The sequence below is a fragment of the Phyllostomus hastatus genome, unplaced genomic scaffold (assembly GCF_019186645.2).
Source record: "Phyllostomus hastatus isolate PE091 unplaced genomic scaffold, TTU_PhHast_1.1 phas_scaffold_1066, whole genome shotgun sequence".
In the NCBI taxonomy this organism is placed as follows: Eukaryota; Metazoa; Chordata; class Mammalia; order Chiroptera; family Phyllostomidae; genus Phyllostomus; species Phyllostomus hastatus.
The window spans coordinates 8,727,196-8,744,149 of NW_025334004.1; the positions used below are offsets into that span (position 1 = coordinate 8,727,196).

Genomic DNA, 16,954 nt, shown 5'->3' on the forward strand with positions numbered 1-16,954 from the left:
AGTTTACACTTCACACTCAATCTTAGTTTGTATTAGCTTCAGGTGTTTAGCATAGTGGTTAGACAATCGTATACTTTACAAAGTGTTCCTCCCTCAGAAATTCCAGTACCCACCTGGAACCACAAACAGTTATTACAATATTATTGACTATAATCCCTATGCTGTACTTTTACATCCTTGTGACTATTCAACATGTATTTATCTTATGATGTGCTTGCCACACTAAGTTTAATGATTATCTGTCACCATTCAAAGTTATCACACTACTATTGATTATATTGCTCTTCACCTTTTTTATCCAATCTTCTACTATTCTGCCCTCTGGCAACGATCAGTGTGTTCTTTGTTTCTATGTTTTTAAATTAAGACAATCTACATGGCAATGATAGCAGTAGTAGTTGTTACTGTACTTATTATCACAGATTTTTAAAATTAGATCAGATATCTATTTATAAAAGCCCTATAAACAGATAACTCCAGACATTTTAAGCTCCAACAGAGACTTCCATTTCAAACCATAATCCATATATGAGGTGAGTGAAGATTTAAGTATAAAATAAAGTAGCTGGTGGGGTCATACACCAGTGTCTAAACATAGTGAAATGCAGAATGGATTCAGAAGGTTAGACACCCTAGGACCCATGGACTCCATTCTTCAAATGCTATTAGAATTCACATTAGCAACATCACTGCCACTGGTCTTCAATGGATCATTGTTTATTACTTGTTCTCTCTGGCTCCAAATGCCACTGCCCTTCCTTGGACCTAGGATTCTTCATCTATAGATCATAATTTTTCACTAACTGACTTGTAACCTTTCTTCCAGCTCTGTCACTTTTTCATAACTCAGTTTACCTTCTCTTCTTTCCAGGGCACGACCATAGTAACATCTCTGACTTCTGTACTGCATGATGACAAAGAATTCCCCAACCCAGAGAAGTTTGACCCCAGCCACTTCCTGGATGAGAAAGGCAACTTTAAGAAGAGTGACTACTTCATGCCTTTCTCAGCAGGTAATACAAATTTGTTGTCTTTTGTATTCATAGGACAGGATATTTTTTTTGGGGGGGGGTGGTCAGCTGGAACTTGTTAGTGCTCACTCTAGGACTGGTAGGATTGCTCTTTGTCCATGTCCAGGCACTTTCCCTCCTCATGGTACAGCCACACTGTTAGGCCAGATCACTGGTGCTTTAGTCAGTTGACTCACTTCTTCCAAATCAGAAATGAACTTGGGGCTTGGTACTGAAACAGAAGTACATGCATCCCAACCAAAAAGAACGGTGTTATATAGAACTCAAAACCTCAGGGTGTGTTGGAGATTGATAAAAAGTAGGAATACTTAGAGCAACAGCAGATGGTATGAAGAAGGATCATGAAACATTAGACTAGGACCAGAAAGTATTGTTCCTAGTAGACTAGGAACAATAAATGTATGTGTGTTTCTACAAAAAGATTGATGAACACTTGAAATAGATGTTACACTGTGGAAAACTTAATGAAATATTTGGCATAGTGCTAATACTCAGTAAATATTTGTTGAAAAAAGGGTACCTGTTTGGATAAGGTGGATAGGATGTTAGGTGGATTGGATATATGTCCACCCTTTTTCCATCTGTTTTTTTCCAACTCTTCTGCCTTCCATCCTCCCATTCAACCATTAACCATATAATTGGTGCACATTCTCTTTTTGGCATCCAGAAAATGAGCATTCAAGGAGTATCTACTCTGTGTGTGTGTTATTTTCAGGAAAACGGATGTGTGCAGGAGAAGGCCTGGCCCGCATGGAGCTGTTTTTATTCCTCACCACCATTTTACAGAAATTTACCTTGAAACCTGTGGTCAACCCAAAGGACATCGACATCACCCCAGTTGTCAATGGGTTTGCTTCTGTGCCGCCTCCTTACCAGCTCTGCTTTGTTCCTGTGTGATGGAAGAGCAGACCTTCTGGCTGCTGATGTGCTGTCATCTACAACTCACACCCCGCCGGGGGCTTTGTTCACTTCCTTCCCAATTCACCCTCTTCCCAGGAATGCCTTCTCCGACCTGCCCTCTCACATCTCCCCATTCCCTCCAGTGAGCATCCAACCTCCATTAAAGAAAGTTTCCTGAGTTTCACTTCACACATTTATCTGCTATTCTTTATAGTCTGCTACTGTCCATACTCAGATCCTCATCTGTAACCTAGGTATGATAATTACTGATGATAAAGTTCAAATGAACACATGAATGAGAAAGACATATAAATGTTAAATGTTAACAGAAAGGTCTTTGGATATTTGTGTGTGTGTATGGTTATGTTTGTGATCTGTGTGTGTGAGAGAGAGAGAAGAAGAAGAAAAGAAGAAGAAGGAAGAAGGAGGAGGTGGAGGAGGAGGAGGAGGAGGAGGGGGAGGAGGAGGAGGAGGAGAAGAAGAAGAAGAGAGGAGGAGGAGGAACAGTAGGTAGAATACAATGAGAGGAATAGGAATCATGGAGACCAAGGTGAATAAGAGTATATTGGCTTGTCTTTTTATGTGTCAATAAATGTTTCCCTTCTATTAGATATACTTGCTATAATTATGAGAATTTTATTTAATATCCTTTCCTTGGTGGAAATGCTTTCTAGGAGTAGATAGAAGTGAATGAATTCAGCACTTTGTGGTCATGACTCAGTGGAACTGCAGAATAGGGAAGAGGAGTATCGAGGACTGAGAACCTGGAGACTGGAGGAGAGGTTAAAAAAGGATAATTTTTTGTAATCTGTTTTCATCTCCTTAACAATACTGGTCTGAACTAATATTTTGAACCATTTCAGGGAGTTTTTAAAAATATTTTATTTATTTTTAGACAGAGGGGAAGGGAGGGAGAAGGAAAGGGAGAGAAACATCAATGTGTGGTTGCCCCTCACACACCCCTCCTGGGGACCTGGCCCATAACCCAGGAATGTGCTCTGATTGGGAATCGAACCAGCAACCCTTTGGTTCACATGCCAGGACTCAATCCACTGAGCCACACCAGCCAGGGTATTTTTTTTAATGAAATACATTTTTCTGTTAGTCAAGTGAGGTTTAAATAGATAAAATCTCAAGGAACATACATCATTTTTACCTTTTTTAGAGAATTGCTGGGGCTTGGGAGGAGGAGAAGAGTAGGTATCAAGTATGGATTCAATTTCAAATGTTTTCTGATCCAAGCTTGTACCCCCATAGACATCCTTGAACCCCCGAAAGTGTTAATATATAGAGAAGGGATGTAAATGACTTATTGCTCAGAACGAGTGTTGTGATCCTTAGGCTTCTAAGAGGCTGGTTGGGCTAAAAGTATAGCCCAAGGCTTGAGTCATACATTTTTTCACATAAATTGTTTTCCCTGTAAAAGGAATTTGTATTTAGTATGGATTATCTTTTTCAAAAATCACTGATAACCTTACTTACTACTTAGAGATAATAATGGTTAAAGTTTTCAGGTAGTTTGTTTTCTTTTATTACATTTAAAAATGATATTAGTTCTGAGATAATTTCAAAAGTGGAAGGACAGAAAGCAATAAATATCATGATGAAAATCACAAGCTTGCAGTCAAACTCCTCAGTTCAAATTCTGGCTCTGACTTTAGCTGGATGACTTTCAGAACATTTTCTTTGATACTTTATGCTGTTCCAGTTGTCCCGATGTTTCCCCCAGCCCACCTTCACCCAGCCCACCACCCCCCACTTCTGTAGTCAATTCCCACACTGTTGTCCGTGTCCATCAGTCTTTTCTATATGTTCTTTGACGAACCCCTTCTCCTTTCAGTTTCTATCTCCTCCCCTTTACCAGCTGTAGTCTATTCCATGATTCCATGTCTCTGGTTCTATTTTGTTCATTAGTTTCTTTTGTTCATTAGATTCCTCTTATAAGTGAGATCATATGCTATTTGTCTGTCACCAACTGGCTTATTTCACTTAGCATATTAGTCTCCAGTTCCATGCATGCAGTTGCAAAAGGGAGGAATTCCTTGGGCAAACATTAATAAAGGTGGAAAGAGAATAAGAATATTTTAAGAAATAAAAAAGACTATAAGATGACTAAAGGAAAGAAAAACAACTTTGAGAAAATAGAGGGAGGAGAAATAATAAAAATAAGGAATAGAAATAAGGCAAAGAAAGGGAAAAATAACATTTAAAATGAAAATCAGAAGGGGGAGGAAGAAGGCAAAATGGAGTAAGAAAATGAAAAAATAAAATGAGATCTGAAATAAAAATACTGAAGAAATAGGAACCAAATTGAGGAAGAAGAAAAAATGTTAAAAAGCTATGCAAAAGAAAAACACAAATAATGAAAACAGCGAGGTGCAATTCATTTCAGCAGAGCTTGGTGCTTGCCTGCTAGCTTCTCCTTCTGGCTACATCTCTGGTAATATCAGATGCTGTCCCCAAGTAGCTCTAGGCAGCTGGTTCAGGGCTACAAGTGATCCACAGTCTGTGGCTGTCTCCTTCAGGCTTTGCTGTGTCTGGGATGGACCTCTCTGCTCTGAACTGCTGGCTTTTTATGAGCACAAGGCCCAGGGGTGGGTTATCTAAGGTCTGAAAACACCACCGGTACCACCTCCACCTGTTTCTGTCTGCAGTTCTGCTATTAGTCTTAGCCTTGTCACTGACCTGTCTGTTCCTGAAAGGACTTCTAGTGCAACTGGGAGGATGAGACCCCTGGATCATCCCCTGAGAGGTACAGTTCAGCTCAGGGAACATGTAGGGTGTGTTCCCCTGCCTCTGTGCCACATATCTTGGTCTGTCCTAGATTGTTTTCAGTAATGTAGTTTGTGATGAGTTACCTGTCCATTTCATGTGAGGGTCCAATGTGTTTAATAGGGTCGGCTCTTTTTCACTTAGCACTGATAGCAGCTCTGTAAAAGAGCTAAGATGGGTCCCAGAATAACCCTTCTTGCACCAATTTCTGCTCCCTCTGCCCAACTGGTTTCGATAAAATAGGACCCATGGAACCAGTGTGGCTTGCTGGGCTGAGAAAAGTTCAGAAAGGTCCCTTTTGGAGTTTCTCTTTCTTTGCCCTGTGGAAATGTGTCCTGCAGGGGGATCTTGAGCCTGGCAGGACTGTTCTGCAGTTTCCCTGTTGGATGTTCTGTTTGCAATACTGCAGCAAATGGGAGGGCACACCTTTCTCTTCCCAGAGATTTGTACTCTCAGGGGGCAGGGTATGCCTGGCTACAAAGAATCTTAGGTGCTCAACTCTTGCCCAGTTAACTCCCAGCACACAGCCTTTGCATGAGACACAGTCCAGACTTCCATGTTCTGCACAGCAATTGCTTGTTGACCAAGCTGGGTAGGCCTCAGCAAGCCCCTTGTTGACCAACTGTCTGATCTCTCTACCCAGCTGGACTCAGTGGGAACAGACTCAGAGATTTAGTGTGGCTTGGTATGGCTGAGAAAATTTCAGAACCAATCTACGAGCAATTTCCCCATTCTGCAAGGTTTCTCTCCACAAATCACAGCAGTAGCAGCTGATTAGCTCATGCTGAGGAGCAGGGTGCCTCTCACAGACTTTAGACTGGGAAAACTGGTTTTCTTCCTCAATCTGTTCAACAAGATCTCTGTTCTGGTCTCCCTTCCCTATGTTGTGCCAGTCTCTGATCTCTCTGCCCAATGGTCTGAGTAGGAAAGAACCCGTAGATCCAGTGTGTCTTGGCATGGCTGACAGAGTCAGAATGGGTCCAAGGAAAGCACTTTTCCTGCCCTGCTAGATTTCTCTCTAAACCTGTGCTTTCAATCTGGTCTATTTGCTGGTGGAGCAGCTGCATACAGGGTCCTTGCCCAGCCATGTTTCATCTCCTTTTAAAAAAGTCTCCATGCAGTACCCATACCACAGCCCTGAGTTACTCTCTGGTTCTCCATGCATAACACCTCCTCCCCTGAAAGCAAAATGTCTCTCAAGGTCATGGCTGGCTACAGCCTGCAGGTGCCTCTGACAGTTCTAGGTGTGGCAAGCTGCTCATTTTAGGAGAGTGAGTCCCTATCTGGAACTCTCCAGATTGGTGCTACAGCTATGGACGTGCTGCTCATTGTGTGTGTGTAGCCTGGGTCTTCCAGACTCCATATATCCTCCCAAGTCTCTCCCAATTAGTGTTGGGGACCCCTGTGCAGGACTGGGGACCAAGAAGGGAAGAAACTGCCAAAGTTGCAATTTCTGTTGGGTCCTTCTGCTGCTACAGGCGCCATGCACAGGATATTTCCCCTTCAACTTATAAAATCTCCTTACCAGACAGTAAGAAGCATCTTCTGTAGTCTTGGCTTCAAAAGTTCATACCAGCTAAGACTCCACTGATTGTTCAGGTTAATTGTCAGAAAATCAACCAAAAATCTCAGTTGAGGGCAAGAGAATGTGGACCTAGTCTCCTCCTACTCAGCCGCCATCATCTCTTCCTCTATTTTTTTTATTCTCCATCATGAATAAGTGTATGAACGAAAACTTAGTTATCAAGGCACTTTCACTTAATATGGTATAAAGAGCCCTCTCATTTCTTGCCCTATCATTTGAGGCTGATTCTCTAAAATAATTGTTCCTTGGGAAAAGAGGGTGTCTTCCTTTCTCAGACTTCCTGTTGCCTGGGGTTATAGTAACCCAGAGCAAAATCAATATAAATGGTAGTCTTTTGAAAATGTCTCCTTAAGAAACAGCTTAAAAATTGTAAACATTGTGGGACTTCCAGCCAAGATGGAGGTGTTGGTAGACACACTGCCTCCTTGCACAACCAAAATAAGGTCAGCAACAGTTTAGAAACAAGGTAACAACCAGATCTGACAGAAAATTGAACTGTATGGAAGTTGGACAACCAAGGAGTAAAAATATACACATTCATCCAGACTGGTAGGAGGGGTGGAATTGGGCAGCCAGGCAGAGATGGGTCGCAGCACAAAATGCCGTGGTACCAGACCTGTAACACATCCCGGGTGTGTAAGGCATCCCTAGCGCAAGACTGCAGCAGGCGGACCATGGGCGCACAGGCGGCTGGCAGACCCAGTGAGGTGGTGACTGTGAAGGGAGGCACTGTGTGCAAAGTGCCTGGCTGTCCGGGCCACATTCAGGAGCAGATAAACCAGGCCAAATTGGGCAGGGAGACAGACTGCGCAATCCAGGGTCCCAGCGCCAGGAAACAGAACCTTGTGACACTGATTGAAAAAACCCGTGGGGGTTGAGGCGCAGGGAGAAACTCCTAGCCTCACAGGAGAGTGTGTGGGAGAGACCCACGGGGTCCTAGAATGTGCACAAGCCCACCCACATGGGAATTAGCACCAGAAAGGCCCAGTTTGCTTGGGAGAAACGGCCAATGGAATTGAAGTCAGACAGAGAGTGGAGCAAGAACCATTGTTTCCTATCAGATCCCACCCCTGCATACAACCTCACAACCCAGCGACTGGGTTGCCCCACCCTGGAGAACACCTAAGGCTCCACCGCTCATACTTAACAGGTGTGACCTGATTTGGAGAAAAAAAAAATGGCTCAAATGGAAGTACAAATCAAAGCTTCAGAGACAATACTTTTAAGCAACCAAGAGATAGCCAAACTATCAGATGCACAGTTCAAAGCACTGGTGATCAGGATGCTCACAGAATTGGTTGAATTTGGTTACAAATTAGATGAAAAAATGAAGGCTATGATAAGAGAAATTAAGGAAAATGCACAGGGAACCAATAATGATGGGAAGGAAACTGGGACTCAAATCAATAGAGTGGACCAGAAGGAAGAAAGAAACAACCAAACAGTAAAGAATGGGGAAATAAGAATTCAAAAAAATGAGGAGAAGCTTAGGAACCTCCAGGACATCTTTAAACGTTCCAACATCCAAATTATAGGGGTACCAGAAGGGGAAGAGCAAGAGCAACAAGTGGAAAACTTATTTGAACAAATAATTAAGGAGAACTTCCCCAATCTGGCAAAGGAAATAGACTTCCAGGAAGTCCAGGAAGCTCAGAGAGTCCCAAAGAAGCTGGACCCAAGGAGGAACACACCAAGGCACATCATAATTACATTAGCCAAGGTAAAAATTAAGGAGAGAATCCTAGAAGAAGCAAGAGATATGTAGAGAGTAACCGATAAAGGAGTTCCCATCAGACTGTCAGCTGATTTCTCAAAAGAGACCTTGAAGGCAAGAAGGGGCTGGAAAGAAGTATTCTAAGTCATGAAAGGCAAGGACCTACATCCCAGATTGCTTTATCCAGCAAAGCTTTCATTTAGAATGGAAGGGCAGATAAAGTGCTTCTCAGATAAGGTCAAGTTAAAGGAGTTCACCATCACCAAGCCCTTATTATATGAATGTTAAAGGGACTTATCTAAGAAAAAGAAGATAAAAAACATATATAGTAAAATGACAGCAAACTTACAATTACTAACAACCACACCTAAAACAAAAACAAAAACAAAGTAAGCAATCAACTAGAACAGGAACATAACCACAGAAATGGAGATCACATGGAGGGTTAACAACAGGGGAGTGGGAGGAGGAGAGAGGGGGAAAGGTACAGAGAATAAGTAGCATAGATGGTAGGTAGAAAATAGACAGGGGGAGGGCAAGAATAGTATGGGAAATGTAGAAGCTAAAGAATTATGACACATGGACATGAACTAAAGGGGGGAAATGTGGGTGGGAGAGGGTGTGTAGGGTGGAGGGGAGTGAAGAGGGGAATGGGACAACCATAATAGCATAATCAATAAAATATATTTTTTAAAAATTGTAAACATTGTGGAGAGGGCTCTAGGAACCACAATTTTTTTAGCTTGGAAAGCTTAAGCCTGAAGAAGGTTGAAAGAAGTTTGGAATTGTGACCATCACATATCCCCCACCTGGACTCAAAAGCTAGTATTTGCACTGGAGCAGAGTCAACACGAGTTAATGTTCACCCACATTTGCTTGAATTATCTCTAATTGTATATATTATACATATACATACATGTATATACATAAATAAATATAAATATTCAAGTTTATGCATAAATTTGTCATATATACTGTAACAAATAATATTATAAAGCTACATCTTATATAATCATATATGTAATGACTTTGCTGAATCATTTGAATTGAACCATGACACTTCATCCAGAGATTTCAGTATGAATCACTAAGAATGAGGACCTTCTCCTAGTACCACATGACCATTATCACAACCATGAAAATAATTACTTCATAAAGTTATCTATTATTTGGTCCTTATTCAAATTTCCTCAAATGTCCAAACACATTAAAGAGTGCCTTCAGGCTCTGTTTAATTTATCATAACCAGGAAAAAAGGGGATGGTTATACCCCCCAAGTTATTTCTATCTTGTTCTATTTTTGAACAGTTCATCAGCAAACAACTTGTCAACAGATTGTTGGGCTCATTACATCTCTAGGGAGAAGGCAGCATGTGTGGACTGATGCAATGATTAAGTAGCCATCTATTTGGCTTTTTTCACTGTGTCTGATCATCTAATATTGTGATTCTGCCTCCAATGCTAGTAGAAGCCACTAGGCCAAGGCCACTGTCAAATAATGAGCTTGGGGACTGGGAATCTCTTAGGAACACACCAGGCAGGGATGACATTTTCCCTCTGAATTGGAAGAGTACACATCTACCATTCTATACAATGTCCCTTGATTTGTATTTGCCAAATCATTTCCTCACTATTAGATTCAGGTCGTACATTTCTGAGTGGAGTATGATGTATGTTATGTTGTGCAGCCAGCACATAGGATCAGGAACCATTTGATTTGTTTGTCTCACTGTTGGTGATATTCACTTTGATCACTGGGTTCTGTGTCACATGAAACACATCATCATCATATCCCACGATGTGCACCAGTAAAGGAATTTCAAGGCTGTGCTTCTACATAGCACCATTTGGAAAACATCTCATTTTTAATGGAGGGCAGAGGACTTCACACAAAGTAGAAAAATCTGATGCTGAAGTTATAGAGATAATCTCATGAGGTTTAATTATACTAAAAGTGTCTTGATGTGCCAAAACACAGAAAATGATACAGTTGTAAAGGAAATATCCTCTTAGATGAGAACTCAATAGAAATGAGGAGGAAAATGGGAAAGTTACATTAGCAAGAGAAATGATGTTTGAGAGGAAAAATTTGTTAGCCCAAAAGGGTATATATATTTTTAATTTATTTGTGTATAACCTTTTTATTTAGAGAGTACATCTATTTGGTAGATAAAGATTACAATATTGTTGAGTCATTCTTTAAATTGCAAATGAATTTGAGTAGAAATGTCTTTTAACAAAAAAATATGCAGGGTCTGGCACAAATAATGCCCCTTTTCATTATAAAACATTTTGTTACAAAATCATAAGCATGTAATTCTGTAAAATAACAATATCATACTCAAGCACACCATATGACATTTTAGGTGAAATATTCAAGTTAAAACTATAAATTATTACATCCATTACATTACCCTACCAACCACACTCAAATAGGTGTTACTTCTGCCAGACCTTATATGTTTTTCTGGACATGGAAGGTATATCAGGTGATATCTTTTCAAGGAAAGAAGAAAGATAATTCTTTACAGATCCTCAGACAACTCTGCTTATTCATCTGGCCTGACCCAATACACAGACACTCCACAATAGCAGGGAGAACAATGACCTCTGCCTTCTAAACCTCTGCTATTTAAATACTTTTTAATCTTATTGTACTATAATCTAATTTGAATTTAATTCATTCAATGAAAGGAAGATGTATCCATGATGGAAATTGTTTATGTGCATCATGTAGGCAGGTGAAGAGTGGAATAGTTGTCAGTGTTGCCTGGCAATGGCTCTCCAGAACTTTATCCCACCCTTCATCTGTGATCTTACCTGTAACTTCTGGGTGCTTCAGCAGAAGCAGGACTCTGTGTTTCAGGGTGGAGCTCATTGTCTCTGTTCTTGTACCAAGCACATCTGGTATGGTGCTGATCAAGTGGTCCATGGTAAACACAGACTGTTTATTGTGCCTTTCCTAGGAATGATGTATTAGAATTACTTGGTAAATAAAAGAGCCTTAGAGATACCATAATATAACTCAATGCAACATCATTATTTGCTTAACTTCCTTATTTGACAAATTAAGTCAGACATTAGAGAGTGTAATAGCTGAAGGTAAAGTTAGATGAATTGTTAAGATTCATGCAAATAGTTAAAATAGAATCAGGGTTACAAACTTTCAATAAGTCCTTTCCAATTCCCCACTTTCTCAGACATGAGAGCCAATCAGTTCTTTCAAACATACTTTTTAACAAGTCATCATGGCTACTCACTATCAGTTCTAGCATCTCTTGTCTATTTTATCATGTCTAAATTTTTCATTCAAGCACCAGAACCACCCACCTCACAACTGCGTCACTATTCCCATTGTCACCAGTCATTACACCCACAACAGTTCTCAGTTACAAGCAACTTAATCTCTTTGAGAATTCCACACACTTGATCATCATTCCCTAGACCTATTGTGTCAAATCTCTTAAACTAACCCAGAGTTTCCTTTAAAACTGCCTCATCTGGGAAGTTTTCTTAGTATCTTTCCAAAGGCAAGTCTTTCTTGATTCCTATCCATTCCTATGTTCCCTCACATGTTACATCTTGTATTCATGGAACTTAGTTTATGAATGACATATGTTGTTTATCATTGACATTGAATTTGTGTGCTTGTTTGTACATATGTATTTCAATCTGTTCTAAATAAGGAACGGCTTTAACAAGATAAATATAAAATATTGTAAGTCATTTTAGTGAGAATTTAGAATTATCTCAAGGTATCAAAAATGGTTTGTACAAGTAAGAAGTTAATATCTCTTTGGAAGAAGCAATTTTTTTTTAGATTTTATTTATTTATTTTTAGAGAGAATGGAAGACAGGAAGAAAGAGAAGGAGAGAACCATCAGTGTGAGAGAGAAACATAAACACTGATTGGTTGCCTCTCACACATACCCCAACAAGGTGCCAAACCCACAACCCAAACATATGCCCTGACTGGTAAACAACCTGTAATCTGTTGCTTTGTGGCATGATGCCCAACTCACTGAGTCACACCACTGAGGGCAAGAAGGATTTGTTTAAATATCCCAATTTCACAGGAAAGTTAAAAACTAATCCATGAGTCACGTCACCCACAAAGATGAAGTTACATGGTCATTTATACCTTTTCTATTTTAATCAGGAAGTAGTCAATAAAGTCTTGAGGATTATTGAGGTCCAGGGATTCCTGGTGTTCTTTTACTTTCTCCAAAATAAATGTATTCTTTTCAGCAATGTTTTAAAATAATTCATTATGACTTCCTGGGAGAGAATGTATTTAAAAAGGGAAAGCATTGAAGAGCTGAAAGAATAAAAACCATTCATTAATTCACTCAGCCAACTTTTACAGGCCTAAAATGCATACAAGAGACTCTGCTATATGTTGAGTAAGATGAATAAGGCCTGAAAGAGAGGGAACTGATAAAATGGACAGAGTTACAGAACTCTCAAGTGACAAAGCAATTCCAAAACTATTTACATTCATTTCCTAACCATAAATCTCTGAGAGAATTCAGGAGCATACCACCTCTTTCCAAATGGGGCTGTTGAGCTCTAGAAAGGTTAGTCCACCAGTCTAAGACCAAACTAGTGACAGAGCTAGAAGCCAGTGTTCTTCGCAGGTTGCCCTACACATATTTCTACAGGCATCTAAAAAGTTTGTAGCTTTTTACCCTTGTTTTGCAATGAATAAAGAGGGCATCGGGAAGATTAAGAGAATGCCCAAATTACTTATCATTTTTATTTAGGCATTTACACCCTGAAGAATGTCCACATTTTACCCTTATTCATTGGGCATTCCCAATCCCGGAGTGTACTGACTTTGCCTTAGCCAGTACCTTCATGATTTAATAATACCCTTGGTGGGCACTGAAACGCTTTATTCAGGCTGGTAGCCTGTAGCAAACTAGATAGAGAATGGAGAAATCTAGATTCCAGGTCAAGCTCATTCTTTGTCTTGGCTAGGCTACTTTGGAAAATATGTGTCATATCCGTGAGTGATAGTTCTTGTTCTAGAAAACTGGGAATTGACTATTTCTTCACCAGGGTCTTTTACAGGTAGAACATCTCATGCCCTTATGATCCACAGAGGATTTTAGTTGTTATGATTGTATAAGATAGGCCACTATGATATACATCATCTGACAATGTATTGTACTATAGTAAGAAATACATATACTTTCCACCACCACTCTCTTCATCTGTATGTGTAAAAATAAGAAAAAAGTTTCTCAAATAAATACCTTGTTATCATGATGCACTATAACATTTTTTCTATTACTATATTTCATGTTTTAAATTTAATTTTAACACACTGAATTAATTTGATAACTCACTAATTGGTTATAAATGATAGTCTGATAAATACTTCAGCCATTTTGAAGTAGGGCAAAGGCATGGGGTAGGCATGAACAATAGATTAGTCACATAATTATTACCTAAAAGAGAACCTTGATTTTCCCTGTATCCAGATGGTGTTGATAATTCTGAAGTTTTCAGGAAAACTGTTTCTCAAGTTTAGAAATTGCCCATCACTGTTCTTACAATGGCTCTAGAAGATAATGGAGCAGATCACATTGCAGGGAGAACAGCTCAGAAGGAAAGAAGGATCACAGGGAGATACTAAAAACAATATGAATTAAAAGTTAGAGTAGAATTTTCATTTAAATCTCAAGGTGACTGTTTAAAATCATTGAAAAGGGTTAACTCCAAACATTTTTTAAGTATTGGAACTACCTAGACATGCCACCATCACTATAAACTCAACCAGACTAAAATAAAATGTGTTTTCCCAAACAAAACTCTCTAATCCAGTCCAATATATTTATTAATTCCCCCCTCCATGTATTCTCCTGCTTACAGCATTCTCCAAATAAAACCTACAAGGTAATTCACAAGAAGGAAGTTTTTTAAAAAAAATCTTTTTAAAATGTATTTATTTATTTATATTATTTACTCTATTTCCTATGCTGCACCTTACATCCCCAACTATGTTGTACCTGTCAATCTGTACTTCTCAATTCCTTCATCTTTTTCAGTCTTCCAACCCTCATCCCCTCTGGCAACCATCAGTTCTGTTCTCTGTGTCTGTTTCTGTTTTGCTTGTTAGTTTATATTGTTCTTATGCCCGCAAACAAAAAGGTTGCCAGTTCGATTCCCTGTTGGGCACATACCTAGGTTGGTGGTTCGGGCCTGGTCTGGGCAGATAAAAAAAAGCAACTAATCAGTGTTTCTCTCGTACATCAATATTTCTTTCTCTTTTCCTTCCTCTCTCTCTAAAATCAATGGGCATATCCTCAGGTGAAGATAAAAAATAAAAAAATAAAAAAAAAAACCCAAGAAGAAATGAGTGCTGATACTACAGTAGCCCAAGGGAAAGAAGTTCCCATCTTAGGAGCCATGGAGATGTGGACACAACACAAGACTCCCACTGTTGTTATCTTCTGTACAGCTGTTGATGAGGTGCGCTCAGCCCTGCAGTGGGAAGAGTCCACCTCAGAGGAAGTCAGCAGGGCATTCCTGTGAGGCAAGAGCATCCCTCCATGGCCTCTGTTTTGGCAGAGAAGCAAGTCTAATAAGCTGTCACCTCTTATTTGAGCTTAAGTTGGAGTGTGGGGAACTAACTACATCAAAAATACCTCAGTCTGGAAGGACCATCATATACAGATTCCACAGACAAGAACATATTTAAATCAGCATCTGATAAAATTAAAATTCCACTTTATACCACATAAAAAGACCTTCTTTTAAAAGCATTCTGTAAAACCACTATTAGATTTTTATATAAAGGGTCCAGAACCTTAATGTGTTTTTTAAAAGAAAATAAAATGCGTTCTTTAATTCAAAAAGAATAATACCTTTTTAAAAATATTTTATTTATTTATTTTTTAGAGAGGGAAGGGAGGGAGATAGAGAGAGAGAGAGAAACATCAATGTGCGGTTGCTGGGGGTTATGGCATGCAACCCAGGAATGTACCCTGGCTGGGAATTGAACCTGGGACACTGGTTCCCAGCCCGTGCTCAATCCACTGAGCTACGCCAGCCAGGGCTAGAATAATACCTTTTATGTGTAGGTTTCTGTAAAGTTTATGAAGCACTATTGTGAACATCTTATTTGAATCTCATAATCAATCCATGGGACAGGTATTTTTTAATTCACTTTTCAGAGGAAAATTAGAATCAGAACTGATGGAATTCATCCAAATTTCCACTTCTAAGGCATGGTAAGAATTCCAGCTCAGGTTATATGACTAGTGAACTCTGCATTGGAAAGTATTTCAATTTAATTATATTCCACGAACATTTGTTGAGCAATTATTATGTATCTTGCAATCTTACTTTGGCATTAAATATTTGATTAAAAATTAAACTGTTACTGATAACTGATTTCACCATGGGCAAATAAAAATGAGAGTTCAGAAAAGTTTGTCCTTTTGTCATCTTTAGAACTGAAGAAATCCTGGGTTCAAAGAGTCAGAGAACTTGATTTCTAAGAATTACGGTCATCAGCTGTCCAATCCCATACCTGATAAACAGTGCCCTCAGGACATTTCTAGTCCTGGAAGAAGAGTCAATTTTAAAATAGTTTATATACGTATATATCTTAGATTCTGTCTTTTTCTCGCTGTCTCTCTTCAGAGCCATCACTTAGTGTAAGAAACTCGCATCTTAGCTCTGCCTATGCAAATTTTCGGGGGTTCATGTTTGGCCATTTTTCTCTTCAAAGAAGGAAGAAAATGTAGGAATAATTGAGCTGGAATAGACCTTAGAAATAACTTAATAAAATTCCTATTTCCTTATTTTAATAAAATATACTTAAAAAACACTAGATAGCAGAGATAAATCTAGATAAATTTTACACTTGAGAAAGATGAGAACATGAATGATTGCTTAGGAAGAAAGTGTCTTGGCTTTGCTGTGGCTCCATGGTAAGCTGAGTCCTGATGTTTCCAATTAATTTCTCCATTGAATTAATACAATTCTAATCTTTATAACCAAAATATAGGAGCAGATCACATTGCAGGCAGCGTAGCTCAGGCAAAAAAGCAGGATCACAGAGTGGAGCAAATAGTGAAAAAAAATTTTAAGGACTAAAGCATACACTGTAATTCTGTCCTTGAGGTCAAAGTCCTATTAATTTTAAAATTGCTAAAGGGCTATCCACTGAAAGAATGCTATTATCACCAAAAAGTTAATGTGCATGAAATCAAGCATCATTTTCCCCTCAAACCTCAATTAACTGGTCCATCCTAGCTTGCTTGCTTATTTATTTATTTATTTATTTATTTACTTACTTATTTTAAAAGTCAGGTCTTTATTTAAAAATATGATCTGCCAACTTAGTGTTTTCCATGAACATGGGGAGCAGAAGCCTTCACAGGCTTCACATACTTTGCTCAGGTGCTGTGTTTGTGGAAGCCACTGTCTTTTTAGATGCTTACTTAGCCTGTTTTGCTTCCTTGGCCACCCTGATAGCTGGTACTCTGGAGCCTCCTAACTCCAGGTTTATGATTCCTCTTGGCCTTTATATCAGCAAGAAGTACACCAGTGATGGCACCCTGGAATTTGACTGCCCTCTGGAACTTGACTTCTTTAAAAATCATTTTATTTATTTTTTGAGAGAGGGGAAGGGAGAGAGAGAAGGAGAGAAACGTTGATGCAAGAGAGAAACATCAATCTGTTGTCTCTCACACCTGCCCCAACAAGGTGCTGAACCCACAAGCTGGGCATGTGCCCTGACCAGGTCCAAACCACGGATCCCTGGCTTTGCAGGAGGACACCCAACCAGCTGAGCTACCCCAGTCAGGGCACGGTTCTTTTCTTTTTAATTTCTTCTGACTGTCCCTTTTAAAAGTGCATTCTTTCATAGAGGGCAACCCAGCTTATGTCAAGGATTCCTCTAGGAAAAGGATGCCAGCTCACGTTTTGCATTAAGAA

General features: G+C 39.4%; 1 protein-coding gene across 3 annotated transcripts in view; it reads left to right on the forward strand.

Annotated features, from left to right (window-relative positions):
• The window catches only part of LOC123828873 (cytochrome P450 2C18-like), a 45,128-nt gene extending 43,008 nt beyond the window's left edge, over nucleotides 1–2,120 (forward strand). For all 3 annotated transcript variants that reach the window (XM_045854315.1, XM_045854316.1, XM_045854314.1), the window contains 2 exons: nucleotides 872–1,013; nucleotides 1,747–2,120. In XM_045854315.1, the coding sequence (XP_045710271.1) occupies nucleotides 872–1,013; nucleotides 1,747–1,928 (324 nt within the window). In that variant the 3' untranslated portion in view covers nucleotides 1,929–2,120. The remainder of the gene's footprint in view (nucleotides 1–871; nucleotides 1,014–1,746) is intronic.
• Nucleotides 2,121–16,954: the final 14,834 nt, after the last annotated feature.